General features: G+C 47.0%; 4 protein-coding genes across 4 annotated transcripts; 2 read left to right on the forward strand and 2 right to left on the reverse strand.

Annotated features, from left to right (window-relative positions):
• Positions 1-495: 495 nt before the first annotated feature.
• Positions 496-10,036, forward strand: PAAG_11921 (hypothetical protein; the record flags this gene model as incomplete). Its single annotated transcript, XM_015847486.1, has 3 exons — positions 496-6,629; positions 6,693-7,217; positions 7,894-10,036. The coding sequence occupies 3 exons, from the start codon at positions 496-498 to the stop codon at positions 10,034-10,036; spliced, it is 8,802 nt and encodes a 2,933-aa protein (XP_015702876.1).
• An 891-nt stretch (positions 10,037-10,927) lies between these two features.
• Positions 10,928-12,418, reverse strand: PAAG_04755 (serine/threonine-protein kinase; the record flags this gene model as incomplete). The annotated part of the gene is made up of 3 exons (XM_002793180.2): positions 10,928-11,484; positions 11,585-12,197; positions 12,299-12,418. 3 exons carry the CDS (start codon positions 12,416-12,418, stop codon positions 10,928-10,930), a joined length of 1,290 nt encoding a protein of 429 aa, XP_002793226.1.
• A 1,001-nt stretch (positions 12,419-13,419) lies between these two features.
• PAAG_04756 (hypothetical protein) lies at positions 13,420-15,543 on the forward strand (the record flags this gene model as incomplete). Its single annotated transcript, XM_002793181.1, has 1 exon — positions 13,420-15,543. The coding sequence occupies one exon, from the start codon at positions 13,420-13,422 to the stop codon at positions 15,541-15,543; it is 2,124 nt and encodes a 707-aa protein (XP_002793227.1).
• A 1,182-nt stretch (positions 15,544-16,725) lies between these two features.
• Positions 16,726-17,298, reverse strand: PAAG_11922 (3-hydroxyanthranilate 3,4-dioxygenase; the record flags this gene model as incomplete). Its single annotated transcript, XM_002793182.2, has 1 exon — positions 16,726-17,298. The coding sequence occupies one exon, from the start codon at positions 17,296-17,298 to the stop codon at positions 16,726-16,728; it is 573 nt and encodes a 190-aa protein (XP_002793228.2).
• Positions 17,299-17,337: the final 39 nt, after the last annotated feature.

Consider the following 17,337-nt stretch of genomic DNA (forward strand, 5'->3'; position numbering starts at 1 on the left):
GACGTCTCAGCTGCCGTCCATACAGATAAACTGTCATTATCCACGACCACCCGGGTTGTTCTGTTAGTGTACCTTGATACGCCAGATTCAACCAGGCATTTATTCCAAGGTTTTGTCGTTCCTCTATTTATTACTTTCGACGCAGTAAATATGAAAAGGTAAAAGAGCATTCAGGCTGAGCTTCTTGCCACGCTAGTCCCTTTCCGGACTCTCCTTCAACCCTTCAACATCAAAGCTTCTTCAATGCTTCATCAACATATTTTTCTATTGTACGCTCAACTTTTTACAACCTCCAATACTTGCGACGGAAGAATTCGAGCGCTCTAACCTCGCGTGCCATCTTCAAGCGATGCGACTGGGTTCCTGAATTACCCCTAACCCTGCCGTGTCTGCAAGGTTTCATGGGCTAAATCCACAATATCTACCAGATCAACAAGCTACAGATTACCAGCAAATTACGGCATCTCTCGACGATAACCTCGTACGACGATCAAGATGGCGGATCCAAATAATGTGTCGCAGTACAAGTACTCGGCGATGTCCAACCTGGTTCTCCAGGCGGACCGTCGATTTGTAACTCGCCGCACAGATGAGGTTACAGGTGACCCGGAGTCCCTCGCCGGTCGTATTAATATCAAGGACATGGGCACACGAGTGTCAGAAGCGGATGCTGCAAAGGTCAAAAGAGTTCCAGTTACCCCGAGAAATGTGGAACGGGATGCCATTCGTGAAGGCGAAGCTGTCTTGCAACGAGAACAGCGGAAGCGGAAACGAGGGGAACCCGCCCAGATGAAGGGCGCGGGTATCCTGTCTGCGGCAGATACGCTTATTGAAGGCCTAAAATATCGTCCCAGAACTCCTGTGACGAGAGCAACGTATGATTTAATACTCACCATGACTTCCAACCACCTGGGCGATGTGTCTCACGAGGTCATTCGAAGCGCTGCGGATGCGGTGCTGGAGCTTTTGAAAGACGAAAATATGAAGGACTTTGACAAGAAAAAAGAGATTGATGATTTACTTGGAAGCTCGATGGGACCCAAGGAGTTTAATGAGCTTGTAAACCTGGGGAAGAAAATTACTGATTACGATGCCCAGGATGAAGATGAAAACATGGAGGACGGCGCGGATGGTGGACATGGCGGAGAGGAATTGGATGAGAGACAAGGTGTCGCTGTGGTTTTCGATGAACCAGATGATGAAGAAGAAAATTTCGCCCACGAAGTTCGAGACGCTGATGAGCATTCCGACGAAGACATGTCTGATGAGGAAGATCGACCGGATCTAGAGGAGATTGCTACCGCTGGTGGGGCCGCTGCTGAAAGGGACAAAGCCGGCACCCCCGATGAAGAAATAATAATCGATGGCACCGTGGAGGCATCCAATGGCGACAAAACTAATGGTAGCGCAAAAGTTGTTCCAATCCGCGAAATTGATGCCTATTGGCTCCAACGGGAGATTGGATCGGTTTATAGTGACGCACATATACAACAAGAAAAGACCCGAGAGGCGTTACAGATGATGGGTGAAAAGTTCGAGGATGGGAGTGAAAGACCGCTCCGTGATGTAGAAAATGACCTAATGGAGCTTTTCGATTACGATTATCCAGATTTGGTTGGAAAGCTCATCACGAATAGGGACAGAATTGTCTGGGTAACCAAGTGGAGGCGAACTGCGGATGATGCGGACGCCAAAGCGGTTCTTGAAAAGGAGATGGTTGAAGCTGGTCAATACGCGATTTTGGATGAACTACGTGGCAAGTCATCTCGAGAAAATGGAGCGGAACAGGCTGGCAAAAAAATGAGAATTGACTTAATGGACATTGATATCCCGGGTCCTAAGCCAACTGAAGCTGAATCGAAGCCAAAGGATGGTGTCATAACGCGTGGGCTTCAGCCTAAAAAGCTCATTAACCTCGAAAATCTGATTTTTGATCAAGGAAACCATCTCATGACTAACCCTAATGTCAAATTGCCCCAAGGTTCAACCAAAAGAACGTTTAAGGGATATGAGGAAATTCACGTTCCCGCTCCCAAACCAAAGAGAGACCCAAATGAGCGCCTTATTTCAATTTCGGACCTCCCAGATTGGGCTCGTCCCAGCTTCAAGAACTCCGAAAAGCTCAATCGTATCCAAACCAAGTGTTTCGCGACGGCATTTAACGATGATGGGAACATGCTCATTTGTGCTCCAACAGGATCTGGGAAAACCAACGTAGCAATGCTTACAATCCTACGTGAGATTGGGAAAAATCGGAACTCTGAAACTGGAGAAATCATGTTAGATGACTTCAAAATAGTCTACATCGCACCATTGAAAGCACTTGTCCAGGAGCAAGTTGGGAATTTCGGCGAAAGACTAAAACCTTATGGCATCCGTGTCTCTGAACTTACAGGTGATCGTCAACTTACCAAAAAGCAGATAGCAGATACCCAGATTATTGTAACCACTCCTGAAAAGTGGGATGTTATCACGAGAAAAGCAACTGATACCAGCTATACGAGGCTTGTACGGCTCATCATTATCGATGAAATTCATTTGCTCCATGATGACAGAGGTCCCGTCCTAGAAAGCATCGTTAGCAGGACGATACGTAAAATGGAGCAGACCTGTGATCCAGTGCGCCTGGTTGGTCTGAGCGCCACGCTCCCTAATTATCGCGATGTTGGCAGCTTTCTGCGTGTTGACCCGATCAATGCGCTTTTCCACTTTGATGGATCTTACCGACCATGTCCGTTGAAGCAGGAATTTATTGGTGTGACTGATAAAAAGGCAATTAAACAGCTGAAAACAATGAATGATGTTTGCTATACGAAGGTTCTCGAGCAAGTTGGTGCTAATAAAAATCAAATGCTGATTTTCGTTCATTCAAGAAAAGAAACGGCAAAGACCGCTAGATATATACGAGACAAAGCTGTTGAGATGGAAACCATAGGCCAAATTTTGAGAAGCGACGCGGCTAGTCGAGCTATTCTTACAGAAGAAGCAGATGCAGTTAACGATCCTGCTTTGAAGGACCTTATGCCTTACGGTTTTGGCATTCACCATGCTGGCATGAGTCTGGCTGATCGTACCTCAGTTCAAGAACTTTTTGCGGATGGTAGTTTGCAAGTTCTTGTTTGTACTGCTACCTTGGCGTGGGGTGTCAATCTCCCAGCTCATACAGTTATCATCAAAGGTACTCAAGTTTACTCGCCGGAGAAAGGCAGCTGGGTTGAATTGAGTCCTCAGGATGTGCTGCAGATGCTTGGCCGTGCTGGTCGACCACAGTATGACACGTTCGGAGAGGGTATTATCATAACATCCCAAACCGAAATGCAATATTACCTCTCCCTGCTCAACCAGCAACTCCCTATTGAAAGTCAACTTATGAGCAAGCTTGCTGATAACCTAAACGCTGAGATTGTGCTTGGAAATGTCCGCAATCGCGACGAAGGGGTAGAATGGCTCGGTTACACGTACCTATTTGTCCGAATGCTTCGCTCCCCTGGCCTTTACAGTGTTGGCACTGATTACGAAAACGACCAAACCCTCGAACAGCGACGCGTGGATTTGATACACTCTGCTGCAACCGTTCTCGAAAAAGCTAACCTTATTAAATATGAGAAAAAGACAGGAAAGCTCCAATCTACCGAACTTGGCCTGATTGCTTCACATTACTATATTACGCACAGCTCTATGAACACATATAACTACCACCTTCAGCCCATGGTGTCGACAATTGAGCTCTTCCGTATTTTTGCTCTTAGTGACGAATTCAAGTATATTCCAGTTCGACAAGATGAAAAATTGGAGCTAGCGAAGCTCCTTGGTCGTGTTCCAATACCTGTGAAGGAAAGCATTGAAGAGCCTCACGCGAAGGTCAATGTACTCCTACAAGCATACATTTCTCGCTTGAAGCTGGAAGGGCTTGCGTTAATGGCGGATATGGTATATGTTACCCAGTCCGCAGGTCGTATTCTTAGGGCAATGTTCGAAATTGCACTGAGAAAAGGATGGGCGTCAGTAGCAAAAATCGCTTTGAGCCTGTGCAAGATGGCAGAAAAGCGAATGTGGCCTACAATGTCTCCTCTTCGCCAATTTCCATCTTGTCCCCGTGACGTTTTGCAGAAGTCGGAAAGAATCGACATTCCGTGGTCTACGTATTTTGATCTGGATCCACCGAGAATGGGAGAGTTGTTAGGCATACCGAAGGCAGGCCGAACCGTTTGCGATCTCATCTCAAAGTTCCCGCGTCTGGATGTTCAGGCACAGGTTCAACCAATAACTCGGTCAATGCTCCGTGTGGAACTCACCATTACCCCTAATTTCACATGGGATGATGATCTTCACGGCGTTGCAGAAAGCTTCTGGATCATTGTGGAGGACTGTGATGGGGAAGATATCCTCTTCCATGATCAATTCATTCTTCGCAAAGAGTTCGCTGTTTCTGAAATGAATGAGCATCTAGTAGAGTTCACTACACCCATAACGGAGCCAATGCCTCCAAACTACTTCATCTCACTTGTTTCGGATCGATGGATGCACTCAGAAACAAAGATCCCCGTCTCGTTTCAAAAGCTGATTCTCCCCGAGCGCTTCCCGGCTCATACACCGTTGTTGGATATGCAGCGAGTACCAGTAAAAGCCCTTAAACAAACTGAGTACCAAAAGCTCTATCCTCATTGGGATCATTTCAATAAGGTTCAGACTCAAGCTTTCAAGTCATTATTCGACTCGGATGACAACGTTTTCCTAGGAGCCCCTACTGGCAGTGGCAAAACGGTCTGTGCTGAGTTCGCTCTACTTCACCACTGGTCGAAGTCCAAATTTGGAAAAGCTGTGTATATTGCTCCTTTCCAAGAATTGATCGACCATCGCTTGAGTGATTGGCAAAACCGGCTGGGGAATCTCGATAGTGGCAAGAACATTGCCAAACTTACCGGCGAAACCACCGCAGATCTAAAGATTCTCGAGAAGGCCGACCTCGTCCTCGCTACTCCAATTCAGTGGGATGTTCTGTCACGGCAATGGCAGCGCCGTAAGAACGTACAGGCTGTTGACCTCTTTATCGCTGATGAACTTCACATGCTTGGCGGTCAGGGGGGTTATATTTACGAGATTATCGTTTCAAGAATGCATTATATTGCCCTTCAGACCGAAAAGGAGTTGCGAATGATTGGTCTAAGTGTCCCCCTATCCAATGCTCGGGACATCGGGGAGTGGCTTGGTGCTAAAAAGCATACAGTTTACAACTTTAGTCCTCATGTGCGTCCAGTTCCATTGGAACTGCACATTCAGTCGTATACTATTCCCCATTTCCCCTCTCTCATGCTCGCCATGGTGAAACCTGCACTTGCATCAATTCTACAACTATCGCCCGATAAACCGGTACTCTTGTTTGTACCGACTCGAAAACAAACACGGTCCACTGCTCTGGATTTGTTGGCTGCTTGTATTGCTGCCGATGGCGAGGACATATTCTTGCATGCTGATGTGGAAGAACTTTCGCCCCTGCTGAAACGTATCGACGAACAAGCACTGGCAGAGTCAATAACCCATGGAATTGGCTATTATCATGAGGCTCTTAGCAACAGTGACAAGCGTATTGTTTCTCATCTCTTCAAAATTGGTGCGATTCAAGTTATGCTTGCCTCCCGAGACGTTTGTTGGGAGATCAATTTCAACGCTCATCTTGTTATTGTCATGAATACCCAATTCTTTGATGGTCGCGAACACCGATACATTGATTATCCGATAAGTGAAATACTTCAAATGTTCGGAAAAGCTTCTCGTCCACTTGAAGACAAGAGCGGAAAGGGTGTTCTTATGGTTCCTGCCGTCAAACGTGATTACTATAAGAAATTTCTGAATGAAGCGCTACCAATAGAAAGCCATTTGCAAATACATTTGCACGATGCGTTTGTCACCGAAATAAGCACTAGGACCATCGCATCTACACAAGATGCTGTCGATTGGATGACATACACCTATTTCTATCGACGTCTTCTCGCAAATCCTAGCTACTATGGCTTAACAGACGTGAGTCATGAGGGGTTGAGTACTTTCCTCTCAGAGCTAGTTGAGAACACTCTCAAGGAACTCTCTGAGGCCAAGATCATCGACCTAGACGAGGAAGATGATACGTTATCGCCACTAAATGCTGCGATGATTGCAGCATATTACAACATTTCGTTTATCACCATGCAAACCTTCTTACTTTCACTTACAGCCAGAACAAAGCTGAAAGGTATACTCGAAATCATCACTTCGGCTACTGAATTTGAGATTATCCAGGTTCGACGTCATGAAGAACATATTCTCCGTCGTGTATATGATAGAGTGCCGGTTAAGATGTCACAGCCAGTCTACGACTCGCCACACTTCAAAGCCTTCATTCTTTTGCAGGCACATTTTTCCCGTATGCAGCTTCCGATTGATCTGGGTAAAGACCAAGAAGTTATTGTGAGTAAAGTTTTGAACCTCCTAAGCGCTTGCGTAGACGTTCTTTCTTCCGAGGGTCACTTGAACGCAATGAATGCGATGGAGATGTCGCAAATGGTTGTTCAAGCTATGTGGGATAGGGATAGTCCATTGAAGCAAATTCCGCATTTCGGCCCAGAGGCCATCAAAGTGGCCAACGAGTTCCAGTACGTCGCACTTTTCAACCCCAAGTATCCATTGGAATTTGCTAACCAACTTTTTGTGTGCAGCATCAAGGACATCTTTGAGTTTATGGAAGCTATGGACCCGTCGGAGAACAAGGATTATGCAACCCTTGTGAAGCGCCTGGGTCTCAACAACAAGCAGCTTGCACAAGCGGCAGAATTTACGAACAACAAATATCCTAACGTGGACCTCGACTTTACTGTTCTTGACGAGGAGAATATCACCGCCGGCGAGCCAGCGTATATCGATATCAAGATTGAGAGGGATGTTGAAGAAGATGAAGAAGTCGATACCACTGTGTCTGCTCCGTTCTATCCGGGCAAGAAGATGGAGAACTGGTGGCTTGTTGTTGGTGAAGAAAAGACAAACAGCCTCCTCGCCACCAAACGGGTCACAATCGGAAAGAAATTGCAGCTCAAACTGGAGTATATTGTTCCGACACCTGGTGAACATGAGTTAACGCTGTTCTTAATGAGTGATAGCTATGTCGGCGTTGATCAGGACCCTTCATTCAAAATTACGGCAGCAGAAGGAATGGATGAAGATGAGGAAGAGGATGACGGAGAAGAGTGAGAAATGCATGTTCTCATGTGTTATATTTCCAGGATTTAAGTCTTGTTACCCTGTTCTATGTTTTTCTCCCCTTTTTTCCCCTTTTTTTTCCCCCCTATCTTTTCATATGAGCCTATCATCTATCGAGGAGCTTTTGTCATGTTTTTACTCTGTTTTTTAGGGTTCAAGACAAGAAGGACAACTTACACTTCCCCCATGACATATACCAGCCCGGTTCAGATTTCCTTTGGTGTCATCGCCATGAATTTGAATTTTCCCTTCATGTACTTGTACACAATACAAATGGAATTGATAATGTAGTTTAATTCACATCTTCTCAAGTGTTGTGGTTCCGAGTTTGGTTGATGCCTGGGCAGTGCAGTGAAAAACCATAACGTGCCACGGTCGTTCCACACAATCGACTTTCCGCAACATCCTAGAAAGCTTCTTTCAATCCATCAGTTGCATTTTGACATATTGACTAGACACTCCATTACTTATCAAACTTGAGCTCTCACAACTTCTTAACACCAACTGTGCAACACTATATATCATACCTACATCTCAATTAAACGACTTACAGAAAGAGAAATTTCATCATGACTATCCGAGCTTCAAAGTTTACCCCGGAGTAGGTACAAACACGTACCCTAATCCGCTATGTCTTCAAGTTAATGACAGTTCTACACACAGGGTAATGCTGAGCGCTCCTCGACGCTCCGCCGCAATTCCTAATGCATCGGGTACCCTGCTAGCCTACACCCAGACGACATACTCATTTGAGTCACACTTGACCACCTCTGAGCTGCGGGTCCTCGACGTTGCAACCGGCAGCTCTGTTCTCCTGACAAATTCCTACCGCGGGTCTCCACAATGGCTAGGTGATGGGAACAAGCTCGTCTGGCTGAAGGAAGAAGACGATGGCAAAACGAGCTTCATTGTTGGTGATGGCAAGCGTGAAGAAGACTCTTATGTTGCGGGAACCGTATCGGGACCCGTATCGGATTTAAAGGTTACTACTATTTCCCGTGGACTCGTGGGTTTTGCGGTTTCTGGGAAGGGGAATCAAGACGGAACTCTGTACAATCCGTCAACTGCGAAAAAGCCAGTTAGCTCTGGAAAGTTGTATACGTCCCTTTTCGTCAGGCATTGGGATGAATACATTCGACCACAGAAAAATAATATTTGGTATGGGACACTACAGCAAACCACATCCTCTACGGCAGGACAGCGATCCAAGTACAAATTATCAGAATTAAAGAACCTATTTTGTCAGATTGGTGCAACGGATATAGAATCACCTATTCCTCCGTTTGGTGGGACCGATCATTTTGATATATGTCCCCGAGGCATTGTGTTTGTGGCTAGAGATCCGAATTTGAATCCGGCGTTGCATACCAAATGTCTACTGTACTATTGTCGATTGCAATCCTGGACCGAAGCAGTTCCTGTTTCTGCAAAAACTCTCACACTCGATGAGTTAAACGGAGCGATTACCTGCCCAATTCTGTCACCGGTGAAAAATACGCTGGCAGTATTGGCTATGAGAGAGGATGGATATGAATCAGATAAGAATAGGATCATTCTTGTCCCCAGCCTATTTGACGCGCAGACTCGGCCTATTGAGCTATTCGCAACAGCAGGTGGTGCTAGTTTATGGAGCCTAAGCCCAAGCTCTCTTGCATGGGGAGAGGACGATTTTGATCTATTCATCCGAGCCGAGGATACCGGTCGCTGCGTTGTGTTCAGACTTCCAATCCCTAATTACGCGAATGCATCTATACAACATCTATCCAAATTAACCCATTCCGGATACGTTATTGGCCTTGCGTTAGCATCCAAGAAGTTATTCCTATCTAGTACCAGTCTCGTGGAAAACAGCGTATTCTCATACATAGATTTGTCGAGACCAGGCCAGGAACAAAAAGTTGTCTGTTCAAGTTCACGACATGGCGTATCACTTGGCCTGGCCCGTGAACAAGTCAGCGATATATGGTGGAGAGGAGCAGATGACCGACCAATTCATGCATGGGTCATAAAACCATCCGACTTTGTCCCACAAAAGAGGTATCCCCTCTGCTATCTCATTCATGGCGGACCTCAGGGCGCATGGAACGACCAATGGAGCACCCGTTGGAATCCTGCCGTCTTTGCAGAACAAGGCTACGTTGTTATTACCCCAAATCCTACAGGCAGCACCGGCTACGGCCAGGAATTTACAGACGCCATCCAAAACGAGTGGGGCGGCAAGCCGTACGAGGATATCGTCAGGGGCTTTGAATATATCGAAAAAGAACTCGACTACGTCGATACTGACCACGCAGTGGCCATGGGCGCCTCCTACGGCGGCTTCATGATCAACTGGATCCAGGGCCACGATTTGGGCCGCAAGTTCAAAGCCTTAGTCACACATGATGGGATCTTCAGTACGAAATTTTCTCTCGCTGCTGAGGAACTCTATTTCCCCATCCGTGATCTGAAGGGTGTGTTCTGGCAAGTCCCCGAGAACTGGGATCGCTGGGACCCCTCCTTGTTCCTAGATAAATGGGCCACACCGCATTTGATTATCCATAACGAGCTGGATTACCGTCTCACTATTTCGGAGGGCTTGGCTGCCTTTAATGTATTGCAGATGCGTGGTGTACCCAGCGCGTTTTTGACTTTCCCAGACGAGAATCATTGGGTGCTCAAGCCGGAGAATTCCCTCTTTTGGCATCGTACGGTTATTAATTGGATCAATAAGTATGCAGGGTTGCCGCCGTTGTTGGATGCGATTGATGGGTTCCCGGCCAAGATTGATGAGAAGGATGTTTTGCGGGGGCGGTTGGCGAAATAGGCTATGACGGGATATTTCACTTGCGATTCCCCAATAGGTCAGCCGCTGGGATATGAGTGACGGTATCCATACTATTAAGAATTAGCAACGTGCATTGATGTCATATTTCAATTCTCCTGTCTAAATTATTTATGATGATGTGCATCAAGGGCAGACACAGGCTCAAAGGTGGTATTAGTATTATCCTTCAGCCGTATAATTCCAAGACATTGTTTCTGGAACGTATAAATCAAAGTTAATGGTGACCTTTTCTCACCTAGTTGTAGAGGATAATTCACCTACAATTCAGACAGGTTCCATTCCAAGAAACAATTCTCTTTCCCTTTTCCAGTTGAAGATGAAAATAAGATACACCTAATCTGCAGATGCTTGCTGTTGGACGCCGGGTTGTCGGCATGTAAAATCCAGTAACTCAGAAAGGCAATAGAGTTGCCCCTTGACAACTCAGTCAACTCAACCAGGGGATGCTGACGAGAGTAGATAGGACCAACATAGCCAGAAAGGAAACTTTAAATAGGACATGAAATAGTTGAGAAAAGATGACTGGAAAGAGAAAAGGGCATGCAGCATTATCCGAAAAGATATGAGGTACAATATGTATATACAATGTTAGCCAATGGTGAGAACAGTTGAGGAGATTGAGGGAAGTGAAGGAAAGGAAGTACGCGATGAAACGAGGTCGCAAAACAGCATAGCCATCCTTAGAAAAGATTCCGTGAAGGGCTGGGAAACCAACACGAATTTAAAAAGCCCTGATGGGTTAAAAGGAGATAGAAGAAAGAGGGAATTCCATAACATCCATTTCGCTTCAAAAAATAACCCTTCACATCAGTCAGTAATGGGAAAAGCACGGACAACGATCCAACCCCAAACAGGCCACCCACTCCCACGTCACTCATCATCCGGCAAAATTTCAATAGTTTGCTTCAAAAGTTCAATCAACTCATCAATGTCCGGTCGATCTGCGGGCTCAACCTGCAAACATCTCCTCACCACCTCCTTCACGGCCTCGCTAATCCCTCCAGAACCACTTCCACCGGCAGCAGCACTACTTGCTCCAGCCGCATCCTCACCAACAGCAACTGCAGCAGTTCCCTTCCCCTTCTGCCCCGATCCCTTCTCATCCGGAAATCTCCAATCCCCACCAAGCACACACATAGTCAAACTGCCCCCCGTCTCCTCACTGCGTGCTTCGAACGGACTCTTTCCCACAAGGCAGGCATATAGCGTGCATCCCAGCGACCAGATATCTACCTTGGTATCGATGATGGAGCCGGTTTTCACATCGAACAGTTCGGGGGCGCGGTAGGGCATTGTGGAGTGTTCAGCTGCGGTGTCTTGGACGGCTAGGGCAAGGGAACGGGAGGTTATGGCGATGGGGCTTGGGGCGAGGGACCCTAGATCCATGACGACGGGTGTTATGCCGTCGTCGTCTATCATTATGTTTCCTGTTGTGGTAGGCCTTGTCGTCAGCGAACTTGTGGGTGTGGCAGTGGCGGTTTGTTGGGACAGTGGAAACCGGAGCGAAATGGCAGTGGAATTACATACCCGGTTTTATATCCCTATGCGCATAAGGACGAATCCCACCCTCCTCCACTCCTTCCTGGCTAACCGTAACCTCCCCATCCATCAGGGGTTGGTGCACCGTATCATCGCTCTCCCGACGACTACCCTGCCTCACCGACCTTCCACGTGACGGGGCAGCTTCAGCATCCGCCGAAGCTGCTTCATTCCGCACCATCTTCGCCTTCTTGACAGCTCCCGCACCACCTCTGATACGATACTGATGCATGGACTTCAGTCCCTTCGCAACACCCAACATCAGTTCCATGAGCTTCTTCTCTGGGAAAATGGTGTGGTTGACCAGGTTCGCGTTGATGGCGTCCTGCAGGTTTCCGCGCTGGTAGTAAGGGAGGAGGATGTAGACAGTCTTGGAGCCTGCGTCGCCCCCATCAGCGCGGAATTTGGAGCCGGATTCTGTGGTAACGCAGTAGTCGATGGAGTGGATGATGTGTCTGTTTGGAGAGAAGAGAGAGTATGCTTCTACTTCTTTGAGGGCATGGGAGACCGATTCTTGGCCGAAGGGGCAGCGGATTTTTTTGAGGGCGAATAGCTCTGCAGTTGCTTTATCTTGGACGAGGTAGACGTAGGAGAAGCCGCCCTGATGGATGGAAGCAGTTGGTATTTGTATTACATATATGACTTTGCTTCTGCCATTTGATAGGCACCATGCGGGAGATAAATATACTACAAGATACGTACCTCTCCTAGTAGCCGGAGTAATTTGAAACTTCTGCTGTTTATTTTGAGCTGCGGAGAGTTAGGAAAGCAGCACATGCAGTCTGTGAAGGTATAGAGGAGGTCGAAAAAGTATTGCGACATGGATGCTATCGGAATAGAAGAAGAGGAAATATAGCTTGGGGTGAGACTGTAATAAGAGGTGAGGTGAGGATGCGCAACGTTTATGGAATGGGCCGACTGATGGAATTGAGGACAAGTGGCAAAGGTATAGGATATCTCAGTAAATCACTCAGTCATCATGCGATGAATGTAAGAATTAACATGTGAATGCGTATGGAATAGGGAGGTAGTTAGAAATGTTTGGTAGTGTAAGAGTGTAGATGTCTGATGTTGTGAAGGTGATGAAGTCGGAGTTTATTTGGGGCTGAGAAAGCGCCTCAAAGGAATACAACGACCTTATTTAAATAATTATTTGAGCGGACAGGGGATGATGATAACAGCCGTTGTGGATGTTGAACTTGAGGGTAGATGCTGACAGCAGCTACATAAATAAATCGTCAGCTCTGTTCATGAGATCTCGTTCCCATACATATATCTTCTCTTGTCCTGGAGTCAAATATCTCGCCGTGTTTACTCCGTCGCACAGCGGTGGTGATAAATACTTTAACTACCTTTAAATATACACTTAAAAAAGTATGAATAACTGTGGATAAAACAAAAGGATAATACGGGAGAAGAATTAATAATTTTATAAAATAGACATTCGACTTTATGTATTTATCTAAATAATATTCCTTTTTGATCTCCATTGTCTCCTTTTGCTTTGCGCTGCGGCCCAGTTTAACAGTAACTAAATATTTAAACAGATAACTAAGTTCTATAAAATATTTCTAGCTAAACCTCCCAAACATCAACGTCACATTAACAACTTCGACTTCAGTTCTCTCCTCTTCGACTCTACCCCAACGCAACACTCGACGGCTCTCTTTTCATCACGGCCGTCTACGTATTGCCGCGCTTCTTTTTTGCAAGTCTTCTAGACATTTACCAGCTCCCTCCAAAATCCACGTGCCTGACATGTTGCTGCGGCTCCTTTGATCCCATCTCCGCTTGTTTACATTTACATACACCACGACTCGACAATGGCATCCCTTGACGACATCCAGGTGGGAGACCTGGTGAACGTGCCAGGCGGGATGTACGGCACAGTTAAGTTCATAGGTGTGGTTGCTGGTAAACCTGGCCGTTTTGCTGGTGTTGAGTTGGCACCCGAGCACGCCGGCAGAGGAAAGAATAACGGCGACGTTGAGGGCCGGAGCTACTTCACCACCTCCCAGCCCGGCTCTGGCATCTTTGTGCCAATAAATAATAATAAATATGTCTCCAAACGGACCACCTCAATGGGCAGCAGGCCACTCACACCCTCCAGACTCAACTTCAGCAAATCAGTCGGGCCCGGTCCTGGTCCCAACCCCATGTCTTTGAACAGACCAAAGTTCAGACGCCCATCTCTACCACGGCCTGAATCGCCACGATCTTCCCCGCCGAAATTAAATATGGCTGCTCTACGAACTCCCTCCACGTTTTCCAAAAGTGTGGGACCCAACGGAGGTGTTCCTCGAACACCGCTCAGAACTACACGACCCCCCAGCCGCCCGTCGTCTAGAATTAGCGTTGAGAGCAATACCAACAACACCCCACAGTCAGTAAGGCGGTATGATACGAGGACGCCCGCCTTTGATGACCAAGAGGCCGCGGAGAGGATTAGATATCTAGAAAAGCAGTTACGTGATCGTGATAAGCAGTTGGAAGAACAGTCTGCAACTCTCGCGGAGTTTCAGAAAAGCATTACGGAGCTGGAGGGTTTGGACGCACTACAGGTGCGCGCACAACTTCGCGAGAAGAATGAGAAAATTACCGCTCTCACGGCTGAGTTCGATAGCCATCGGGCTGATTTCCGCAGCACGTTGGATACGCTAGAGGTTGCTGCGTCGGAGACAGAGAGGGTCTACGAGAGAAGACTAGAAGAGCTTATGCATGCTAATAGGGAACTACAAGAACGTGGCGAGGACGTGGAAACCGTGGCGAGACAGCTTAAGCAGTTAGAGGAACTGGTATCGGAACTCGAGGAAGGTCTTGAAGACGCTCGAAGGGGTGAAGCTGAGGCTAGAGGCGAAGTAGAGTTCCTCAGGGGCGAAGTTGAGAGAACTAGATTGGAATTGAAGCAGGAAAGGGAGAAACCTGCTTCTGCGATCAAAGGCACCAACGCTGATGCACATCCTTCCTCCAAGGATCTGGATCAAAAGGACGATGAAATTCGCGGTCTGAAAGCAATCATCCATTCCCTCAGCAGAGGTGAACCTGTCGGCCTCCATCAGATGAACGGAAGCTCTTCCAACAATGGAGACTACCAGGATGCGGACCGTCTCGCCAGACTCGAGCATCGCATCCAAGAACTTGAGGGTCTCATAGATCGCAAATCCTATCGCATCGAAGAACTAGAGCGTGAGCTCGAAAAGGACCAGAATCGCAAAAGTCATAATCGGAGCGGCACCATAACCTCCTCACCACTCAAACAGCAACATAGCAGTCCCGGTACTGTTTCTGGGTCCGGCGCTGTCAACCACACCCACACCCTTTCCGACCGCACTGTCGTTCCCAATGACTGGCACGACCCATCCGCTCCTCCCAACATAAATAGCAACGGACCAAACCAATACTCCACCCACTTCTCCGCGCCGCAACACCATAACGAGCTCGTCCGCCACCACCCGCAGCAGCTTAGCCCAATGCCTGAATCTGACTCGCATTCCTCAAGCACAGATGACGGAGGGGTTCTCTGGTGCGAGATCTGTGAGACGAGCGGCCATGATATTCTCACCTGCACGAATATGTTTGGGTCCGGCGCCGCTAGCGGGAATAATGCGGGCAGTAACAAGAACGATGGTAACAATATAAATAATAGAGCCATTGCGAATGTAAACACCAACGCTAACACCCACAACAATAATAACGGCAATTACCCTAACGGCATCCATCAGAATAACGGTCTAGGTGCCTCGAACGGATACAGTGACATGAATGCAGGTGGAAGCCCCAACTCGCAACGGACGGGGCGAGACGTGGTGCTGGAGGGATTGAAGGGGCTGACGGCGTCCATGTCGCCGGTTGCGGGGAAGGCGTCTGGCGTTATTGATGAGTCGAAATGGTGCGCTTTGTGCGAGAGGGATGGTCATGAGAGTATTGATTGTCCGTTTGAGGACTAGGTTTTCTTTGCTTCTCACTTTTTGATAGCGCGTTATGACTTTTATATCTTTCTATCAGTTTGCGATCTGCTCTATCGGGGATGAAGTGTAGTACGAACGAACAGATGGAATACGGAGTATGTTGATGATCGTTTGATATTTCATCTGATCTTTTTGCACCTCGCACACTGCTACGCTACCTGCCTTACTGCACTGCGTGGTGTTTTGTTTTGGTTTCAGTTATTTTGCTGGGTTGTGCAATTAGAGGAATGAGGGCGGATTTCCTATCTAGTAATGTTATATTTCAGCCATGTTTTTTGTCTCTCCCCCATTTTCCCTTTCTGGGTTTCATTTTCTTTCTCCCGCCCGTTCGAAATGGTAACTGGTATGTATGCTTGATGTCCCTTTCGGTTAATATTACCTTCAATTTGTACTATCTTGCTATTTCTCACTTTCTGCCGATATTTTCCGTCATATTCGTCTCTCTCCGCCATCCTTTCAAACTCCCTTCCTCCCCCCCTTTTTATTATCCCACTTCATCAACCCGTTGTCTACTTTTTGTATCTCCTCTTAGCATATTTTCTTTTTCTTTTCTTTTCTTTTATTTCATTTTTCTTCTCCATCTTATTCATTTCATTTCTCTCTCGCTATATGTCCTTGAATTTTCCAGCCTGTTCAATATTTTAACTTAGTTTTAATCTGCTCTCGGGACCATTCTTATTCTCTTTGCCTCCTCTATCAAGATCTCTTTTAATTCTCATTTCTTATATGTATATATCCATTGATGCCTGCCTACCGTCTCTCAAGCGTCAGCTTGTCTCCATTCGAAGCAAATATTGTATTTCGTAAAGCCAACCTCAGTTTTTGGTGCACCCCTCTCTGACATTGTGTGGATCCGAGTCTACGCTTTTGGAAATGATCAACTGAAAGCAGAAGATACAATTTACTTCTTATTTTCACAATAGGCGTTCCGCAACCGTTCCACATCATGATCTTTCCAACGGCAATAAATATACAGCAATCGGGGTGGAAGTCCAAATACAAAAACTTGGTATAGAACAAAAAGCCCACCACCTCGTCTCACTCAGTCAGAGACACCAGTACCAACAAACCAGCTGATATGATATGATATATTGATACCCACAATAACAAGCCTGATCCCAACTTCCATCCACATAACCAACTCCATAAAACAACATCTCTTCACTCCGGAAATCTCGGAGGCTGCACCACCTGCCCTTCCGCATGCTTCACTGCCGCCACTTTCCCACACGCACCACACGTCCTCTTCTCCTTGTCCCGCATAAACTCCTCCACAGTCTCTTTAACCTGCGTACCCAAATCCGTACAAAAAAACCTCTTCTCCCACACCACCCCTTTACAACCAGTACAATACCATCTCATTGCATCCTCCGCCATGTCAAGCCGCGGCATCTCCACGACTATCCCCACCGTATCCGCGAAACGCACGGGGCAGTGTGGCGTGTTCGCTGGCAGCAAGAATAGCGAGCCTTCATGGATGGGTATATCTTGGAACGTTGGGGGTGAGGTGCTTGGGTCGACGGTTTTGAGAAGCATGGAGCCGCGGTGTTGGTAGAAGAACTCGGGGGTGGAGTTGATGTGGTAGTCTGTGCGGATGTTGGGCCCGCCAACGACCATTACGGTGTATCCCTTTGTAGCGGGGGTGGAAGGGTGGTAGACACAGTAGTTGTTTACAGGTGGTTGGAGGAGGTGAGCGTTTTCGGAGAGCCTGAGGTTGTTAGTTTGACATACCATTCTGCTTGAGGATTGTATTTTTTTTTTTTTTTTTTTTTT

This window comes from Paracoccidioides lutzii (genome assembly GCF_000150705.2).
Source record: "Paracoccidioides lutzii Pb01 unplaced genomic scaffold supercont2.12, whole genome shotgun sequence".
NCBI classification, from domain to species: Eukaryota; Fungi; Ascomycota; class Eurotiomycetes; order Onygenales; family Ajellomycetaceae; genus Paracoccidioides; species Paracoccidioides lutzii.